We start from the raw sequence: 22,244 nt of genomic DNA, 5'->3' as shown, positions 1-22,244 counted from the left end.
CAAAAGTTGTATAATAGCTACCATAAAAGTTACTAAAATTTAAATTGACGCTTATCAATTTATATTGTGATAATTCACATAATACTTATCATGTCAATTGGTACATGCCCACCACCAAATTAAAAAAGATTACAATAAAAGGTACAGTATGCCAAATATTTTCATATATATATATTGTATTATAATCTATGACAATCTTCACCGCGAGCGACCAATCTAACCCTTTATTGGTGGTATTTTTTTGTTCTCAATTAAATCAGAGACTTGGGTGGAAAACATGAAACAAACTTCCATAATCAAGTAACGTTGACTTGATTAATAATAATAATAATTAGCTAAATATATTGGATTAGAAAGAGTTCAGAGAACCATTTTCAGCCATTTGATCGATACAAAGTTAAGGTTCTTGGAAGCCCGTAGGAGCATGTATAGGAATTGCAATTCAGAAAAACGAAGAACCATTTCAACGAATTAGATGGCTCCACCTTCACAATCAGGACGGATAAGCCATTGAAGGATATGAATATTGGAATTTATCTTTTATGGAAAGGCAAATTGTAAAAGAGGGTTGTGTTACTTGCAAATTATTTGTAGCATTGTGTTGGCCAACTTGGTTATATATTAGTCTCATAATTAGCTAGAGTGCAATCACTTGCTTCCAACACAACCGGCCGACTCGTCCTGAATTTCTTTCCCTATGCGATACAAATGGGAAAAGGGGAGACACTCATTTTTTATTTTTTATTTTTCTTTTCTTTTCTTTGTGTGAATTAAGAATATTTTCGGGTCAAAGGGGAGTTGAGTCAGTTGACTGGACTTTTGATTCTGTCCTTTGTCTTTTGTTTTTGTGTTTCGTGTTTTGTTGTTTTTATTTGGTTTAAGTTGAACTAGACTATTATTGGCCAACAACTGGTGGAGGCTAGCTTACCACCGAAAAGAAGAGGGGTTTCATTTCAAAATTGTTGTTTATTCATCAAATTTTTTTATGTCTTTTTAATTGGAGTACCAAAGAATAGTAGTTATGTTGTTTATTCTTCAAACTTGGCCACTTCTTCCTTGTCTTTGGTTATGTTGACAGGAGAGAAATTTGGGAACATACACTCACAAATCAGTGAACCTCTCGAGTCCATTTATCTTTCTTCGACAACTTGGCCACTTCTTCCTTGTCTACGGTTATGTTGATGGGAGAGAAATTTGGGAACATACAAGCACAAATCAGTGAACCTCCAGAGTCCATTTATCTTTCTTCGACAACTTGGCCACTTATTCCTTATCTTCGGTTATGTTGACTGGAGAGAAATTTGGGAACATACAAGCACAAATCAGTGAACCTCCAGAGTCCATTTATCTTTCTTCGACAACTTGGCCACTTATTCCTTATCTTCGGTTATGTTGACCGGAGAAAAATTTGGGAACATACAAGCACAAATCAATGACCCTCTAGAAACCATTTATCTTTCTTCATCAAACTTGGCCACTTCTTCCTTGTTTTTGGTTATGTTGACGAGAGAGAAATTTGAGAACATACAAGCACAAATCAGTAAACCTCCAGAGTTCATTTATCTTTCTTCATCAAACTTAGCCACTTCTTCCTTGTTTTTGGTTATGTTGACGGGAGAGAAATTTGAGAACATACAAGCACAAATCAGTGAACCTCCAGAGTCCATTTATCTTTCTTCGACAACTTGGCCACTTCTTCCTTGTCTACGGTTATGTTGACGGGAGAGAAATTTGGGAACATACAAGCACAAATCAGTGAACCTCTAGAGCCCATTTATCTTTCTTCGACAACTTGGCCACTTATTCCTTATCTTCGGTTATATTGACGGGAGAGAAATTTGGGAACATACAAACACAAATCAGTTAACCTCCAGAGTCCATTTATCCTTCTTCATCAAACTTGGCCACTTCTTCCTTGTCTTCGGTTATGTTGACGGGAGAGAAATTTGAGAACATACAAGCACGAATCAGTGAACCTCTAAAGTCCATTTATCTTTCTTCATCAAACTTGGCCACTTATTCCTTGTCTTCGGTTATGTTGACGGGAGAGATATTTGAGAACATACAAGCACAAATCAGTGAACCTCCAAAGTCCATTTAATTATCTTTCTTTGACAACTTGGCCACTTCTTCCTTGTCATGTTTCATAAAAATCATCATTTCCAAGTTAAATATACTTTTATTTATTATTTCGTTCAATAATAATTTAGTGTTATCACATCAAGGGATAAACAGTTAAAAATATGTGTAGCACTCCGCTTGATAGAATAGTAGTTATAGACTTAGTGGAGGAGCCCGATAATTATTATTGTATGAGCCAAACTAAAAATATGATAAACACAATTTAAAACATAAATTGAGTCATTTATCAAACAATGCGTATTACAAAAAAAGTATTTATAAAAGTTTATAAATGTGTCAAAAATAGTAGTGAAAATGTTTAATCAAAATGATAAAAATGTAGCATATAGAACGTATCACTCTATCTCATTTTCCTAACTTATATAAACACAATTTAAAACAGAAATTGAGTCATTTATCAAACAATGTGTATCACAAAAAAAAAAATATCTATAAAAGTTTATAAATATGTGTCAAAATTAATTAGTAGTGAAAAGGTTTAATCAAAATGATAAAAATGTAGTGTATAGTACGTATCACTCTATCTCATTTTCCTAACCTAGAATTATGAATGAAAATTAGTGTTCAGATTTGCCTAAATGTTGAGGGAACAATTATGTCTTCACCTGTTTAAGAGCATTGACTATTGGATGACATGAAACGAGATTGAAGTTTCTCTTGGGCGATGAGATTAAAATACAATGCTTCACTTCCACTATAAAAGTCGCTTAACAGTACCGATTCTTATCCCTACGCCTTCTTTTCTTGTAAACTCCATCCCTTCTCTCTCTCTCTCTGTTGCAAATACAGTCATGAAGCTAATAATAGAAAGGCCCTCCAATATTCTCCTCCTCTTGAGTTTTCTGTTAGTGCAGTCATGCATGTTTCAGTACTTGGCCCAATCTTCCACCACCAGCTTTACCGATCAAGCAGCTCTCATTGCCTTCAAATCTAAACTCACTTCCGGTCCAAACCAAACTGTCTTGGCTGCTAATTGGTCCACAGCTACAAACTTCTGCAATTGGATTGGGGTCTCATGTAGCCGACGCAGACAAAGAGTCACAGCTTTGAACCTTCGCTTCATGGGTCTTCAGGGCACCATTTCTCCACATATTGGTAACCTCTCTTTCCTGGTTTATCTTAATCTATGCTGCAATACCTTCTTTGGTTCTCTACCCAATGAGATCGGTCGCCTACATCGTTTAAAAAGACTCGTGTTGTCATCCAACCAATTGGAAGGTAATATTCCCCCAACTTTGCAAAATTGTCGGAATCTTCGAGTAATACACTTTTGGAATAACAGTCTCACGGGCGCAATTCCTTCAACCCTTGGCAATTTGTCATCGTTAGAGGTCTTGGAGTCGCAAGACAATCACCTCATCGGTCCATTTCCTCTTGTCATCTTTAACATGTCCTCTCTGACCACAATTAATCTTATAAATAATCACATCTCAGGAACTCTTCCAACGGATCTGTGCAGCCATTGTCCTAATCTTCGATACCTTGAGCTTACAGACAACAAATTCAGCGGTCAACTCCCTTCACAAATGAACTACTGTAGAGAGCTTGTAGACTTATCCCTATCAGACAATAAATTTGATGGGAGTATTCCAAAAGGTTTTGGAAGTTTAGAGAAGCTTGAATATCTATTTCTTGGGGGTAACATCTTAACCGGTAATATACCTCCTACCATAAGTAACTTGTCGAGGTTAGTTGAATTTAGCATTGGGGAAAACAACATTAAAGGAAGCATTCCGAGTGATTTATGGCGCCTTTCAAATCTGGAATTATTGTATTTATATCAAAATTATCTCACAGGGACAATCCCCCAAAGCCTTTTCAACATGTCCTCTCTACAACGCATATCCTTGTTTAATAATTCCCTATATGGCAATCTTCTATCAAATTCTGAATTTTCCTGCCCCAGTCTTGAACGTCTAGCTTTTGCTCTCAACAATTTTAGTGGTCTCATCCCATCGTATCTTTCAAATTGTTCCAAGCTCGTCTTATTAGATTTAGGTTCAAACATACTCTCTGGACCAATACCAAAAAGTCTTGGACACTTAAAATACCTTCAAAAGCTTGGTCTAAATGACAATCAGCTAACAGGAGAGCCTAAAGATCAAGAGCTCAATTTCCTTTCATACTTATCTAATTGCAGAGTTTTGGAAGTTCTGGAAATATCCAATAATCCATTGGATATTACTCTTTTGGATTCCATTCGAAACTTTTCAACCACCCTTAGAACCATTTATGCAAACCAATGCCAAATAAAAGGTCGTGTTCCTATGAGTATAGGTTCCTTAAGAGGTTTGACCTTGCTTGATCTGAGCAATAACAATTTGACTGGAAACATACCATCCACAATTGGAGGATTGGAGGGGTTACAAAGATTACATCTTGGTGGGAATAAAATCAAAGGATTCATTCCAGAAAGCATATGTCAGCTAAGGAACTTAGGCGAGTTAGATCTTTCAAATAACAAAATCTCTGGATCCATCCCAAATTGCATTTCGAACCTCAATATTTTGCAAAGGCTATACCTAAGTTCTAATAGGTTGGAATCACCAATACCATTAAATTTATGGAACCTTGAGAATCTATTGTTTTTGAACCTATCATTGAATTCCCTTGGTGGGTATTTGTCTCCAAACATGAAAAAATCGAAGGTTATTGTAACCATCGATTTATCTTGGAACCAAATTACTGGAAATATTTCAAGCATCATTGGAGCTTTTGAAAGCCTAAATTATCTTGATTTGTCAAGGAACTCATTTCAAGGAGAAATTCCACAATCTTTTGGAGACTTGAAAGGATTAGATGTGTTAAACCTCTCATACAATAATCTCTCTGGAGTAATTCCTAAATCTCTTGAGGCACTTTTACATCTCAAGTATTTGAATGTGTCTTTCAACAAGCTATCCGGAGAGATACCATCTAGCGGGCCTTTTGCAAATTTCACAGCTAAATCATTTTTAGAAAACAAAGCACTCTGTGGGAATCCAATTTTTGGAGTTTTACCTTGTCCAAGTTTGAGCTCCAAAGGATCAAAGGTGAAACAGAATCTGCTCAAATATTTTCTTCCTGCCATTGCTTCAATTATACTCTGTCTAGCATTGGTCTATATGTTGAGAAGACACCAAGAAAGTAAAATACAGCTTCCAAGTTTATTTAATACATTGTCTTTATCAAAGCATAGAATGGTATCATATCAAGAGCTTTGCCAAGGGACAAATAACTTTTGTGAAAGCAACTTGCTTGGAGCTGGAGGTTTTGGTTCTGTGTACAAAGGCATGTTGCTTGACGGGACTGTTGTTGCTATTAAAGTTCTAAATTTGCAATTGGCCGGTGCTTTCAAAAGTTTCAATGCAGAATGCAAGGTCTTACGGACAATCCGACATAGGAATCTTGTTAAAGTCATAAGTACATGCTCCAACCCTGAGTTTAGAGCTTTAGTACTGCAATACATGTCGAACGGTAGCCTTGAAAGATGGTTATACTCTTATAACTACTGCTTGAATCTTCTTCAAAGAGTAAACATTATGGTTGATGTTGCATCGGCGTTGGACTATCTCCATCACTGTCTATCAAAATCTGTGGTACACTGTGATTTGAAGCCTACCAATATCCTTCTAGACGAGGACATGGTTGCACATGTGGGAGACTTTGGCATTGCAAAGATTTTGGCTGAAAACAAGGATGCTACACAAACCAAAACTCTTGGTACACTTGGCTACATCGCTCCAGGTACATAAATTCACCTCTTTTTATTTTATTGCTAAGAGGCTATGTAATAGTGGCTAATATTAAGAACAACAATAGTTGTCAAGTTTCAAGAATATCAATGTACATGTCAATTTTCCATAATCTAATTTTATATTGGCCTTAGATTCATATGAATATACACTAATGATAAAAATTACACAAATCATGATGCTTAGTCGGCAGACAATTACCTTTTGTTCCTCTTATTTATTGATTACTAATTATTATAAAATATGCTAAAAGAAATATTTATATCAAAGACAATTATATTATGTGATTCTTGCTCACTACGTTAATATGGAGTAATTTAATCGAATAGGTATAGTGTAGTTTCGAATACAAAATTGGAACGATTGCACTAAAATTGATATATTAAAAAATAAAAAATAAAAAATAAATAAAAAAGCTATCCACGAGTGATGATTAATTTATGTTTAACTTTGACGAAGTAAGTTTATTTTTATTTATGTAAATAATTACTTAAAAAAATAGAACATTGCCCTTATGATAACAAAGGTCAACAGTCCGCTCATAAAAGTATGTATGTGGACTTATTAAAAGTTGTTCATGGCATAATTATAATTCTTCTTTATGAATTTGGTGTATATATATATATATATATATATATATACATTTTGTTTACGAGAAAAAGTTGAATTACTAACTTGGCCTCCTCTGCAATTGTGAGTGTGGATAGAATATGGTTCTGAAGGAAAAGTCTCTATCAAAGGCGATGTTTATAGCTACGGTGTTACATTGTTAGAGATGATCACAAGGAAGAAACCTACTGACAACATGTTTGTAGGAGAATTGACTATGAGGCAATGGATAAATGCATCACTTCCTGATAGAATGATGGAAGTTGTGGATGACGGTTTATTAAGAACAGAAAATGGAAGAGATGTAACTACCATGCAAAGTGTTCTATCATCCATCATGGAATTAGGCTTAAGGTGTTCTGAAGAGTTACCAAATAAAAGAGTCGATATCAAAGATGTGCTTGTGAAACTTCAAAAAATTAAACTGACACTTTCTGAAAATAGAAATCAGGGTATCTGATATCTTTTATCTAGGTTTTATTTGGTTTGTCTTTTTTATCTCTTAAAGTACTTTCAAGTGCTGTGTTTTATGTTTGTATGATTTCTCACGTTTAAATAAATAGCCTGGGATTTTCTAACATCTTTCTCTTTACCCTTTTCTCATCTTTTTTTCCTCTTACATTTCTTGTTGAGATCATATATCAAATTTACTCAAGGTTTATTCTTTATGCTTCACAGGTACTAAATTAATATAATCTCAAACGCCAAAAAATTAATATGACCAATTTACTGACTTATATATGTACATATATATATGAACTTAAAAAAAAAAATTAAAAATTAAAAATTAGAGAAGCCTACATCCATATGTTAAAACAAAATCATCATTTATCATAAAGAATTTATATCTTTATCACGCCTTGGTAAGATAAACGGTCCATTAGCAAGGGGTGAAGAATGGCTGCAATGACTCAATTTAGAACATCAACTACTATAGCCGAAATTTAAACATCTTAATTAAAAGAATGCTCCACAGTGAAGCGTGTGTTCCATCCAGCAGTCACACCAAATTTAGTCACTCTTTAAGGAAGAGTGATCCTCTCGGATGTAACTGATTTCTTTAGCAAGTTTCCTATCAATTGGCCAATTTAGTGTTTTTTTCCCGCTCATTAATTAAAAAACTTGAAGGTGCTGGCAAACTAAAAGCTCACGAAATCGGCTAATTATATCACCTAAGAAGCTTCTACGTTAATTCATGTGAACATATATAGAAACGAGCTTCGAGCATTCAAAATTAAAGAAGGAGATCATTAAGCTATCAATTTTCAAATATAAAAAAAGGAAAAGTTGATCTTTTGGTACATGGTATCTCAACAAGAGAAGCAAGCTTAATATATTAATTAAACAACTTTTTTTTTTTATTTGAACAAGTGGAATATTTAAAGGTTTATATATATACTAACCCAGACATAAATTCAATTTTCAAATAAGTGAAGGATTAATATAACCATTCAAAAACTAAAAGTAACAAGTAAAGACTAAAGATTGGTTTTCCTTTCTTTAATCTAAAAAAAAATAACATTTTGAATTCGAATGTAATAAATAGTAAATTTACATAATATTAGTACTAACATTTTGAATTCCCACAACGCACCAAATAACATCAAAAGTATTGACTTCAAAAGATTAATGTTTTTTTACTTGGACAACTAATTGATTGTTGCGGGTAAAACAAATTAACAAGCATACTTTCGAAGAAACGATTTATACTGAGCGATCAAAGTTTTGATAAGTGGCGATTTAATAATTAGGCATTAAAATACTAACTTAAATAATGAAGTTTATATATTTTTTTTATTAACTTACACAGATAAATTTATCTACTATTTAACTTATGTGGTCTCCCGTCGTTGTCGTTGTCGTCATCGGTCAAGAAAGGCATGCTTAGTACACTGTGAATGTAACTTACATTCAGAAGACTCAAGACCATAATATATAGTAAAAAAAAAACAAAAAAAAGGAAAAGACATAATAGTCTTGCTATATATATGTGTTTTTTTTTTCTATATTATTCTGAGATGACAATCTTCATGGCCCACGACCAATTTAACTGGTCATTTTTCTCTACTTGTGAACATGTTTAAGAAAAGAAAAAAAACATGTTGGGTGAAATTGCAACAAGCTTCTACAGTCCAGTAAAGTTTTTTTTACATGTCCATATAAGGGGCAGAATTCAAACTAGTGACCTCTACTTTATAAAGTATAATCTGCAACTGATTGAGTTACCTTTTAAAAATTAAGAGCATTCCCAATAGAGGAGCCATATTTTTATGTAAAATAGCTCTTCAAAACTCACTTTTATCTAATTTAGCTAAGCCATTTTTAAATGTTTCTACATCCGATTAGTTATATTTCTATATATTCTATTAAAATATTATTAAAAGTAAGAAAAGTTTTTGGAAAAAAGAGGACATGCAGAAAAAAAGTAGGAAACGATTTGGAAAAAAGATAAAACAGGTGAGAGAAACAATAAAAGATAAATGGCTCCCTTAAAAAGTGCTGTTACATTTAAATTTTTTTTTAGCTCTTCTAATCAAATATCTATTTTATATTTATTTTTGGCTCATCCAATTTATAGGGTTTTTTGAACATTTAAAAAGCCATTCTAGATAAAAGTAGCATTTGATTCTTTCATTGGGAATCCTCTAATCAAGTAAAGTTGACTTGATTTGACTTGATTAGTAGTAATAATAATTAACGAAATATATTGGATTAGAAGGACTTCCGTGACTTTGAAGCCCCCATATAATTACTATAATAATAATATAATCCGAATTTTTCCATTTCTGTTAATCAGCATTCAGCAAGCGACGCTTCTCTCTCTCCGTGTACACTGCGTGTGTGTGCGTGTCACTGTCTCCCTCCCAAAATTCCCAATGCACAGAAGCACGCAGTAGCACAAGCACAAGCATTGATCTCTCGCACCTCCTCAAACGCGCGTACAGACAAACCCACCGAAATGCGGGGCTTTGTCCCACTGCTCGCGGCCTGCGCCGCCGTGCTCGTCTCAGTGGTCTACTGCGTCCTTCCGCCCACCCTTCTCCCCCTGGAGAGGGCCTTTCCTTTGACTCGCCGGGTCGAGCACGACCGCCTCAGAGCGCGGGACCGAGCCAGGCACGCCCGATTCTTGCGAGGCGCGGTCAGCGGCGTTGTCGACTTCTCCGTCCAAGGCTCCTCCGATCCCTACTTCGTCGGGTACGATTGGTAAATTTACCATTCATTCGTGGGTTTTAATTTTCTGTGCTGCTTAGCGTGCTTGCATTGATGGGTTTGTTTCGAATTGGTAAAGTTTTTGGGTCTCTGTTAATCATTGCTGTTCTTATTTTTCGCGTAAGTATTTACTATTCACTGTATGTATTTCGTTATGTTTTTCGTCTTGGGTATTGACCGTATTGTAATGCTCCTTTTGGCTCTTGAGAAAATGGAAAGGAGAAAAAATGAAAAGGAATAAGAAAATTAAAGAAAGAATGAGTCTTGCGGGTCTTCTTGCTGTTGATTCTTGAAAATGAGTACATGTTATCGTACCTTGCAACCAAACTGAGACTGATTGATTGAAAATTTGATGGGGTTTGGAGTACTTTTTTACCTGATATTGATTGGCTTATGATGCTGACTAGGCATGGATCTTTGGTGTTTTGCCTTTGATATTCGTCTTCGTTTTGGTCCCCTTCAGTTTAAGGATTTTGTTCTGTTTCATGCTCTTTTCATGATTGACTGATGGGTCTCTGGAAATATATTTCCCCCCTCCTTTGGATACGCATTGATGGTTATCTTGGAAATAATTGGGTCCTTGATTTCATGTTGGCTTTATTTCACAAAAGTTAAATTGGGCTCTCCTCCAAGAGAATTCAATGTACAGATTGATACTGGAAGTGACATCTTGTGGGTTACCTGTAATTCCTGCAGTGATTGCCCCCAATCTAGTTGACTTGGAGTAAGATTCTGTATCTTGAGCTTGTTCTTGTCATTATCCTTCATTCTTTGAAGTTTTTCTGAATAAAGAGTTGAATTTCATCCTTATTCCACTTTCATGTTTTTGCAGGTTCAGCTCAATTTTTTCGATGCTGCCAGTTCATCAACTGCTGCGGTGGTCCCCTGCTCAGATCGAATTTGCACTTCTGCATTGCAAACTGCGGCAACTCAATGCTCTCCTCAGAGTAATCAGTGTAGTTACTCGTTTCAATATGGAGATGGAAGTGGAACATCAGGTTATTATGTCTCAGATGCGCTGTATTTTGATATGGTTCTTGGGCAGTCTTTGATTGCTAACTCTTCAGCGCCCATTGTTTTTGGGTAAGCTACCACGACTTATGCAAAACTGGTTGTATGTGTGTATTGGAGTCCAATAAGAAAAACGTTGACAGGATATTTTTTACGAAGTAGAACTTATATTGCTACAGTAGGTATCATAAAAATTGTCTGTCTTTAGCTACAGCAATGAACTTTTATCTAATATTGGCAATTGAAGACCCAATGTCACACAGTCATTTCAATTATGTAAATAAGCATACGTTCACCTTTCTACCCATCAATTTTCTTGATATTGTGATGGTTGCTATTAGTTTCACATTCCATCCATTTTGGTTTTGTCGGTCAAAGCTTACAGACTACGATGGTGGTGTTCGATACAGGTGTAGCACCTATCAATCTGGGGACTTGACTAAGACAGATAAAGCAGTCGATGGGATATTTGGTTTTAGACAAGGTGATCTTTCTGTTATTTCACAATTGTCATCTCGAGACATCACTCCCCAAGTGTTCTCCCATTGCTTGAAAGGAGGTGGCAATGGTGGGGGTATATTGGTTCTTGGTGAGATTTTGGAGCCAGGCACTTTTACACCTCAAGTATTTGAATGTATCTTTCAACAAGCTATCCGGAGAGATACCATCTAGCGGGTCTTTTGCAAATTTCACAGCTAAATCATTTTTAGGAAACAAAACACTTTGTGGGAATCCAATTTTTGGAGTTTTGTGTTGTCCAAGTCTGAGCTCCAAAGGATCAAAGGTGAAACAGAGTCTACTCAAATATTTTCTTCCTGCCATTGCTTCAATTATACTTTGTCTTGCATTGTTCTATATGTTGAGAAGACACCGAGAAAGTAAAATACAGCTTCAAAGTTTATTTAGTACATTGTATTTATCAAAGCATAGAATGGTATCATGTCAAGAGCTTTGCCATGGGACAAATAGCCTTGAAAGGTGGTTATACTCTTATAACTACTGCTTGAATCTTCTTCAAAGAATAAAGATTATGGCTAATGTTGCATCGGCATTAGACTATCTCCACCACTGTCTATTAGATTCTGTGGTTCACTGTGATTTGAAGCCTACCAATATCCTTCTAGACGAGGGCATGGTTGTACATGTGGGAGACTTTGGCATTGCAAAGATTTTGGCCGAAAACAAGGATGCTACACAAACCAGAACTCTTGGTACACTTGGCTACATCGCTCCAGGTACATGAATTCACCTCTATTTATTTTATTGCTAAGAGGCTATTTAATAGTGGCTAATATTAAGAACAACAATAGTTGCTAAGTTTCAAGAATATCAATGTACATGCAATTTTCCATAATCTAATTATATATTGGCCTTAGATTCATATGAATATACACTAATGATAAAAATTACACAAATCATGATGCTTAGTCCGCAGATAATTACCTTTTGTTCCTCTTATTTATTGATTTCTAATTATTATAAAATATGCTAAAAGAAATATTTATATCAAAGACAATTATATTATGTGATTCTTGCTCACTACGTTAATATGGAGTAATTTAATAGAATAGTATACTGTAGTTTCGAATACAAAATGTTTTGGAACGATTGCCCTGATATATATATATATATATATATATATATATATATATATAAAAGCTGTCCACGTGTGATGATTAATTTATTTATAACTTTGACGAAGTAAAGTTATTTTTATTTATGTAAATAATTACTTAAAAAATAAAATGGAACATTGCCCTTATGATAACAAAGGTCAACGGTCCGCTCATAAAAGTATGTGGACTTATTAAAAGTTGTTAATAGCATAATTATAATTCTTCTTTATGAATTTGGTGTGTGTATATACATATATATACTTTTTTTTTTCTTCTTGGCTGAGCTATGTGTGGATAATTTTTTTAAAAGAAAAAGTTGAATTACTAACTTGACCTTCTCTACAATTGTGAGTGCGGATAGACTATGGTTCTGAAGGAAAAGTCTCCATCAAAGGCGATGTTTATAGCTATGGTATTACATTGTTGGAGATGATCACAAGGAAGAAACCTACTGACAACGTGTTTGTAGGAAAATTGACTATGAGGCAATGGATAAATGCATCATTTCCTAACCGAATGATGGAAATTGTGGATGACGGGTTATTGAAAACAGAAAATGAAAGAGATATAACTATTATGCAAAGTATTCTTTCATCCATCATAGAAATAGGCTTAAGGTGTTCTGAAGAGTAACTAGATAAAAGAGTCGATATCAAAGATATGCTTGTGAAGCTTCAAAAAATTAGACTTAACACTTTTTGAAGACATAAACGAAGGTGTCTGAAATCTTTGATCTAGGTTTTATATGGTTTGCCTTTTTTATTTCTTAAAGTACTTACAACTAGTGTGTTTTATATTTGTATGACATTTTATGTTTAAATAAATGGCTTGGGATGTTGTAACATCTTCCTCGAGCCTTTTCCCATCTTACTTATCTTTACACTTCTTATTGAGATATATAAAATTTACACAAAGTTTATTCATTATGCATCATGGGTACTAAATTAATATAATCTCAAACTCCAAAAAAATCTCGCAGTCTATATTGGATCCAATTACGAGAACAACGGAATGACATAAGGATTTTGAATGGGAGGGAAAAAAAAAATGGTACTCAAAAGGAAATTGAGCTTTCTCGTTCAAGAACATGATAGTGAAAGCACATGTTAGAATATATTATAGTTCCATAATAGATAAGGAAAAATGCAAAATCAGTCCTTGTGGTTTACTTGATTTGCAATTAAGTCCTTGTAGTATCAAAATGAACTTAAAGGTCTATAAGATATGCCAAAAAAATAATTTCGTCCCTACGGTTAAATTCTGTTCACTGACTTAATAGATTATGATAATATGAAACGTTAGAACCAATAAAATTGTGATACTTGTCATATTTAAGTTAGTGTCATACTAATAGAATTTGTTAAATTAGTGGACATAATTTGATTGTAGGAACTAAATTATTTTTTTAGCATATTTTTGGGACCTTTGAGTTCATTTTGATACCACAAGGACTTAATTATAAATCAGGTAAACCACAAGGACTAATTTTTCATTTTTCCCTAATAGATAATTAGTCATTATGTCATTATAGAATAATTTCTTATAAAGATTGATCATAAGCAGATTTGATGGTTATTGGAGTATTTGAGAAATCACTCGGATCTAAGATTTTCAACCCCACGGGTTAGAATCGGAGTTTGGCGGCCGGAGGCGGTGCACGGAGGCTGGCGACAGAAAACCCGGTTCTAACCCGTGGGGTTGAAAATCTTGGATCCGGGTGATTTCTCAAATACTCCAATATACCCCCTTAGCCCGGTTTTGGATCGAGTTGGAGATGCCTTGGATGGATCCACTTGGTCGAGTTGATGGATCAGATTGCCATATCTGTGAATTTGAGTTTGACCCACTGGATCGGGTTGACCCGCTTGGTCGAGTTGACAAATCAAATTGCCAGATCCATGGATCTGGGTCTAACCCACTGGACCGGGTCGACCGTTTGGGATCGGGTTGAAAGTGCTGACGTGGCAAAGGTGTTGCTGGAGGGCCGATGGCAACGAATCTTCCACAAATCTGTAGATTTGTGCCTCGCAAGCTAGAATTTGGGATTAATTTTTCCAGATGAGGCTACAATGAAGGCATGGAAGAGATTTTGAGCGGATGATTGCTTGGCGGCGCACGAACGAACGGAAAAGGGAGGTCATCGGAGGGAGCGCCAGAAAACGTCAAAGACGTTTATTGGAGGCCACAGAAAAGTGGCTCTGATACCATGTTAAATATATTGGATAATATATTAGAAGCGGAAGAAAGAGAGAGAGAAGAGAGAGAGTGGAAGCATATAGGACTACATCTCTTCTATTATGATTGTGTTGATAATGAAAACAAATGCCTCTATTTATAGAGAGTCAAGTAACCTAATAGACTAAAGAAAGGTAAACCTAATAGACTAAGGAAAGATAAACCTAGTAGACTAATAATACTTAAGAAAGTAAATAACCCTAACATAATATTCTTAACAATGGTAATTGTAATTGGAATTTTATAACAAAATGAAGAGATGAAAGCTAGAGAGGCGTGCATTCATATGTTAAAACCTGATAAGCTACATTTTTTCTTAATTGATATAATTATATATAAGACTCTATTTATAGAAATTTATAGGTGATTTGAAGAATTTCAAATACAAACAAATCTTAAGAGTAACCAAATCATCATTGGTCATAAAGGATTTATATCTTTAATATTATGCCCCTTGGTAAGATGAATTTCTGGCTCCACTACTGGAACCATGATTCATATCTTATGTGTAGATCTTTCTTTTCAGATGCAATTCTTTCTTTTCTTTTTCTTTTTCTTTTTTTTTAATCAAATGTGGAGAAAAGGCTACGAGGGATCAGATGCAATTCAATGCTCAGACGAAAAGTCTGAAACCTACACCCAGATTCTACAGTGGGGAGCAGGAATAGACAAATGGTCATGTTTTGCATTTTTCAAAATTCGCAGTCCAACCATTTAGTTAGTGCGCACAAGACTTTAAACTCTTTTTCCATGTAGGTGGAAATTGAAGTTGTGGGGTTTTCCCTCTTAAACAGTGGGCAATGTCACTTCATCTTCAACAATTGGCTTTGTGATTGGGAAGTGACCAAGTAATTTTGCCAAGGGAGATAAGCATGATGACAAAGAAGAAATAAAGGTCGCAGATAAACATGTCGGAGCTTGACTAAGAAATCTCTTCACTTTTTGTAACAGTAGACAACTGTTACTATGCAATAGAGCATTCTTGGGACACCATCTTCTCTTCCTGATTTTGAATGCCATGTGCATGCCACCATCGACCAGAACATTTCTCACTAAAAATGTGGCCTAAAAAAGGAGGTTTTGTCACCCCCGATACTCTTAAAAGGGTGACGAAACCACCCATGAAAAACTAGTATACCTTTTATTATTAGTTTTTTTCACAAATAATGCGACAACCTAGAATTAATAAAATACTTGAGCAAGAATTTGACTTGTCTATTTAACTATAAGATTTTTTTTTTTTTTTTTTTTGTTACGTTTTGGCGTACGTCCATATCCGCTAATTAGTTGACAAGCTCTCTTCACCATTCTGCAGACAACTGTTACTCTGCAGTAAAGCACCAGGTAAATGACTTCACCTACACTTATTTTATTGCTAAGAGGCTATCTAAGTAATAGTGGCCAACACCAAGAATAATAATAGTTGCTAATTTCAAGAATACCAATATATGCATGTCAATTTTCCAAAATTCAATTTAATATTGGCCTTGGATTCGTATGAATATGCACAAAATATGATTTCTTAGTGAATAGGTAATTGCATATTTATTCCTCATATGTATCGATTGCTAATTATTCTAAAATATATATGTTAAAAGAAAAAATTTGCATAAAGTACAATTACATTATATGTTTCTTGCTCACTAGGTTAATATGAAGTAATTTAATAGGATCAATGTAGGGTAAGTTTCAATTTTTGACTTGTAAATGCAACCATGATTGTGGTTTGCCCTGTCTTATGCTTACTCTATACCCCATTTTAAGGCCATTTGAGAATACACAATGTATTGGAGCAGCTGCTCTAAAATTTACGTGAAAAAGTTTAGTTTTGTTGACCATGCACGTGAAGCTATTTTTATTTTTGTAAAAAGGAACGTTGCCTTTGTTATGTGTTACGCATAACAATTATAAGTTGTTAAATTTGACCAAAAAATTTAAGTTGCCCCAATGGGTGGCCAGCTACCCCTTAATTTTTTATAATTTTGTTTTATAATTGTTCTTTAAAAATATATAATATTTTTTTATTTTTTTTATTAATGGGACAGATGTCTTATTTATGGCCTCAGGATCTCTTTGATCATTAACTGGATATTCTCCAGTCCAAATGGACTGGAGAGGATCCTCTTCCCAGTTTGTCTTGGTGCCACCAAAGTCGAAAACGGATCCTCTCCATTTCAAAATCCCTCAGTTTTCTCTATTTAGTGCATTTTGAAGGGTAGTGTTGTCCAAAAATTTTAATGATGATAGTGCATTAAATGCAATACCCTTCAAAATACACTAAATGAAAAAAATTGAGGGATTTTGAAATGGAGAGGATCCTTTTCCATTTTCATTGGGGGCTTAGCTAGGTGGCCCGCCATGGTTATCATAATCATCAACATCGTGGTCAGCTTAACCATCATTATTATTTATTGATTAATGTAGCTATATTGTTATTATAGCACCGGCGAAAACTATGACCAAATCTAATACTATTGTTGTTATTATAATATGACCAAATCTTCCCTCAACAACTGTTATGTTTCGTAAAAATCTCGTCCTAGCGTGACTTTACCAATATTTATTCAAGAACATGCAATAATGCTTCACTTCCGCTATAAAATCCCCTTAACACCCACTATTATCTCCACGCCTTCTTTTGTTATGCAACTCTTTTCCTTCTCTGTATCTCTCTCACTATTGCAAGCTGTAACACGTCATCCAAAAAAAAAAAAAAAATTACTGACTCCTATACTTCTGACATTCAACATACGTCAGAAAAATTTTATGACGTGTCAGACACCATGACACGTCATAAAACTTCACTACAAAAAATTGTTTTTTTGTAGTGACAATTATATGTTGTTAAATTTGACCAAAAAATTTGAGTTGTATAAGAGAATGTGAGATTAATTATTTTAATTTATATTATAATACTCCCCATATGTGCATGGCCAAATAACAAGTAAAATATTTTAAGTGAAAATAAGGGGTAAATTGTAGGAACAAGATCTTTTCCAGTTCATTTGAGCTGGATAAATATCTAGTAAGTTATAGTGGAAGGGTATTTTTGTCTTTTCACTTTTTGATAGGACAAAAATACATCTGCACTATAACTAACTGGATATTATTCAATTCAAATGAACTGGAGAGGATCCTCATTCTAAATTGTAAAGCTAATGTTCGAACTCAAGACTTCTCCTCTAATATCATATTAGATCAATAGTTGCCCCAAAAACTTAACCTAATTGAAAAATAGTGAATTAATAATTTAATTAATATTCTAGCATCTGTAATTTATATCCATATCTCCATAATTTTTTTTTTTTTTTGGCTAAGATATACTATCTCTCTCTCTCTCTCTCTCTCAAAAAAGAAAAGAAAATTGGATTACTAAGTTAAATGCTTTCTCTATGATTGCGAGCATGGATAGAGTATTGCTCTAAAGGAAATGTGTCCATCAATGGCTATATTTTATAGCCATGGTATAATATTGTTGGAGATGATCTCAAGGAAGAAACCTACTGACGACATGTTTGGAGGAGAATTGACTTTGAGACAATGCTTAAACACATCTCTTCATGACACAATGATGAAAGTTGTAGATGACGGTTTATCGGGAACAGAAAATGGAAGAGATGTAACTGTCATGCAAAGTGTTTTTTTTATCTCTCATGGAATTAGGCTTAAGGTGTTCTGAAAAGCTACTGGATAAAAGAATCGATATCAAAGATGTTCTTGCGAAGCATAACACAATCAAATTGACTCTTTTTGAAAACATAAATGAGGGTATCGAATATCTTTGATTTGGATACTACATGGTTTGTCCTTTTAATTTCGTGAAGTACTTACAAGTTGTATGTTTTATGATCTTTTGTATTTTCATGTTTAACTAAGTGTCTTGGGGATTTTCTAATCTTCGTTTTGAGCCTTTTATCGATTTTTTCCTCCTTATGCTTCCCATTGAGATCAATTCCTATAGCATTCCACAAGAATAAGAACATTCGTATTTAACATTCTTTGGCTTCGGAAATATTTGAGTGGATAATGGTACAAGTCAACTATCAATTTGTATTTCTGCCTTTTGGATTGGATAAGATAATCAATATATTATAATGAGCATGCTATTTTTTTATTATTATTATTATTCAAAGCGGGAGAGGGGGAAGAGCATGCTAATTAAGTTGGTTGGATCAAAACTTATTGTCGACCAGAGGGATGAAAGTTTTCAGGGAAAAAAATTGATGGAGGAAGGCCGAGGGGGTTTGGGATTCGTATTTGCACTCATCAGAGCTTGTTTTATTATACATATTTTTTTATTTGCTAGTATAATCCAATATCAAATAAAAAACTGAAGCGGATATCATAGTATCAATATCCGAACTTTCTCTTATCTCTCACTAATATTAAAGAGATTTTTTTTTTTTTTTTTTACTTCCATTTCACATATAGCTTTGCTGAGTTGGAATGCTCCATACACTCTTAATTAAAAGAAAAAAAAAATGCTGGATAAAACATATGCTAACTCAGCGGATATAGATGCCACAATGCAAAAGAATATTTTTCTTAATTAAATGGACAAGTCAAATTTTCTTGTTTAATTATTAGCTGCCTCGTCATTTTGTTAAAAGAATAGTAGTAAAAGTTATAATAACCTTAATAATTGTTTTTTAGAACTCGTTCAACCACCCTATTAGAAATATCAGGGGTGACCAAACCTGTTTAGGGTTGTGAGAGTAATTACAATTTTTAAGGTAGTTGAACCAACACATAGTCTTAGAGATCTCAAGAATAATTGAAGCACTTGCAAGAGACTTGTTTGGCTACTCCAAAAGTCACTGATTGGAGGTGCCGAACCACTCACTCAGCTTGTGGGGGCGGTCTGGCCACCTTTTTAGTGGAAAATGTCATTGTATTAAAAAGCTGAAGACTTCATTAACGCATACTACCTTAATTTATTTCTTAGTCAAGCGCCAAGATGCATGTATCTGCTACCTTTATTTCTTCTTGGCCATATCACTTTGAAGCACGCGTGCTTAGACTTCCCGACCACAAAGCCAATTGTTGAAGATGAAGTGACATTGCCAACTGTTAAAGAGGGGAAAAACACACAACTTGTGCGCACTAACTAAATAGCATGATAAGATTGATACACATGCAAGAGACCCAAATACATGCATGCTAGCGCTTTTTCTTCTTGGCTGAGATATGTGGATACTTTATTATTATTATTAAATAGTTGAATATATGGTTACCATGAATGCATATTTAGATATGAATTTGCATATATGTTATATTGATCTATATATAAGTACATACTTTTTGCTTTTTGGTTGAGATATGTGGATAACTTTATTTCTTTATTTTATTTTTAAAAAAAGATATTGAATCACTAACTTAGCGTCTATCAAAGGTAACGTTTATAGTTATAGTATATTATTGTTGGAGATGATCACAAGGAAGAAACCTACTGACGACATGTTTGTAGGAGAATTGGCTTTGAGGCAGTGGATAAATGCATCACTTCCTGACAGAATGATGGAAGTTGTGGCCAGATGAGCTTATAAAAAACAGAAAATGGAAAATATGTGACTATCATACACAATGTTCTTTCATCCATTCTAGAATTTGGCTTAAGGTGTTATAAAGAGTTACCAGATGAAATAGTCGATATCACCGATGTTCTTGTAAAGCTTCAAAAACACAAATTGACACTTTCTAAAAACAAAAATCAGGGTGTTCGATGTCTTCGATATAGGTTTTATATGATTTGTCTTTCTTATTTCTTTAAATACTTTTGAGTGGTGTACTTGTTTTAGTTTGTATGACTTTTCATGTTTAAATAAATGGCTGGGGATTTTCTAGCATCTTCCTCTAAGTTTAGCATTTTATCATCTTTTCTCTTTACACTTCTTATTGAGATATATAAAATTAATATAATTTCAAAGGCCAAAAAAATCTTGCAGTTTATATTGTTTCACTTCATGTCTCTAGTACTCCACTTATGAGAACTAAGGAATGACAAAAGCATTTTGGATGGGAGAAAAGAAAATAAGAAATGGTTCCCAAAATGTAATGGAGATTTCTTGTTTGTGGAACATGTTAGTGAAAGCACAAATTTGACTGTGGAGTAAATCTAATCTATTCGCCACTTTAATTAGAAAGCTCAAGTTATTTATTGAGAACACTGAAACGAGCTTTGAACCTTCAAAATTAAAGAATGAGATAAAGCTATCAATTTTCAAACATAGAAAAAATAATAATAATAAAATTAAATTAAATTAAAGTTGATCTTTTGGTACATGGTACCTCTACAAGAAAAGCTAGGATACTAAATTAATTAAATTACTTTTTTTTGTGAGTTTAATTAAAGTACCTGATTGCTAGCTAACTTAGATGAAAAGTTTAGGCTTTAACAAGTACTTGGGTAATCTTGTAACCCTTTCCTCCCTTCTTCAATTAGGAAAAAGAAAGAAAGAGGAGGTTCCAAGATTCACTAAAATTGTCAGGTGAAACTAGGAAGAAAAAAAAAAAAAAAAAAAAAATCCTCATTAAGCATTAAGAAGACGAGGAATGCAAAATAATGAAGGTACTACGGTTCAAATCTTATAATTTTTAAGTTTTTTAAGTGAATGATAATTTAACATAATATTAAAGTCGACTTTTTGAATTCGAATAAGGAGTACAAATTCATAATCGACATATTGTAATGCCCAAGAATATAAAATGCATAGAATAAGGATTAGAAAAGTGCATAAATACTGTTTAAAAACACTAGCTTTGAGATAGAGTAAGGAAGAAAACGAGGTGTTTGTAGGTGAAAACTGAAAACCATATATAGATATGGAGCTTGAAAATACATTGCTTGCCTAGCATAGCTTGATGAACTCAATGTGCGTGTAAAAAAAAAGCTTTTCAGATTAGAGTCGCATGCGTAATTTTGACACTTGTAACAAAAGTTATGATTAATTTACTAACTTATATATATACATATATTAAATTAAAAAATTGAAAAGTAAATTCGAATAAAACTTATGTCCTGACGAGGTAAATGCATCGTCCACCGACGAATCTCACCCTTTGGGTCTTCATACCCCAAGCCAAGCCTTGGCCTCAACATCGATCCTAATTAACTTGAATAATATTCAAATCTTTTTTCACCCTTCACCTTCTAGAATTAATATATAATACTAAATCCACAACTTCCATACATGCCTGTGTATGGCACTGTGTCTCACATACATGCCATTCATTTTTCTACTTGGCCAAGATGTCTAGTCATAGCGAGTCGTTTTCTTCGGTTATGTTGACGGGAGAGAAATTTGGGAACATGCATGCACAAATCAGTGAAGCTCCAGAGTCCATTTATCTTTCTTTGACAACTTAGCCACTTCTTCCTTGTCATGTTTCATAAAAATCATCATTTCCAAGTTAAATATACTTTTATTTATTATTTCGTTCAATAATAATTTGGTGTTATCACATCAAGGGATAAACACTTAAAAATATGTGTAGCACTCCTCTTGATAGAATAGTAGTTATAGACTAAGTGGAGGAGCCCGATAATTATTATTGTATGAGCCAAACTAAAAATATGATAAACACAATTTAAAACATAAATTGAGTCATTTATCAAACAATGCGTATCACCAAAAAAATATTTATAAAAGTTTATAAAAGTGTCAAAAATAGTAGTGAAAATGTTTAA

General features: G+C 34.0%; 2 protein-coding genes across 2 annotated transcripts; both read left to right on the top strand.

Moving 5' to 3' along the window:
* The first annotated feature begins 2,933 nt into the window (after window positions 1-2,933).
* On the top strand, window positions 2,934-6,946 carry LOC132191634 (receptor kinase-like protein Xa21). Its single transcript, XM_059606723.1, has 2 exons — window positions 2,934-5,868; window positions 6,584-6,946. The coding sequence occupies exons 1-2, from the start codon at window positions 2,934-2,936 to the stop codon at window positions 6,943-6,945; spliced, it is 3,297 nt and encodes a 1,098-aa protein (XP_059462706.1). The 3' UTR covers window position 6,946.
* A 1,951-nt stretch (window positions 6,947-8,897) lies between these two features.
* Window positions 8,898-13,140, top strand: LOC132191633 (uncharacterized). Its single transcript, XM_059606722.1, has 5 exons — window positions 8,898-8,910; window positions 9,283-9,689; window positions 10,528-10,778; window positions 11,117-11,941; window positions 12,684-13,140. The coding sequence occupies exons 1-4, from the start codon at window positions 8,898-8,900 to the stop codon at window positions 11,376-11,378; spliced, it is 933 nt and encodes a 310-aa protein (XP_059462705.1). The 3' UTR covers window positions 11,379-11,941; window positions 12,684-13,140.
* Window positions 13,141-22,244: the final 9,104 nt, after the last annotated feature.

Source organism: Corylus avellana, chromosome ca9 (genome assembly GCF_901000735.1).
Source record: "Corylus avellana chromosome ca9, CavTom2PMs-1.0".
Lineage (NCBI taxonomy): Eukaryota > Viridiplantae > Streptophyta > Magnoliopsida > Fagales > Betulaceae > Corylus > Corylus avellana.
Note: the sequence above shows the minus strand (reverse complement) of the source record. Positions and strands in the feature narration are given on the sequence as shown.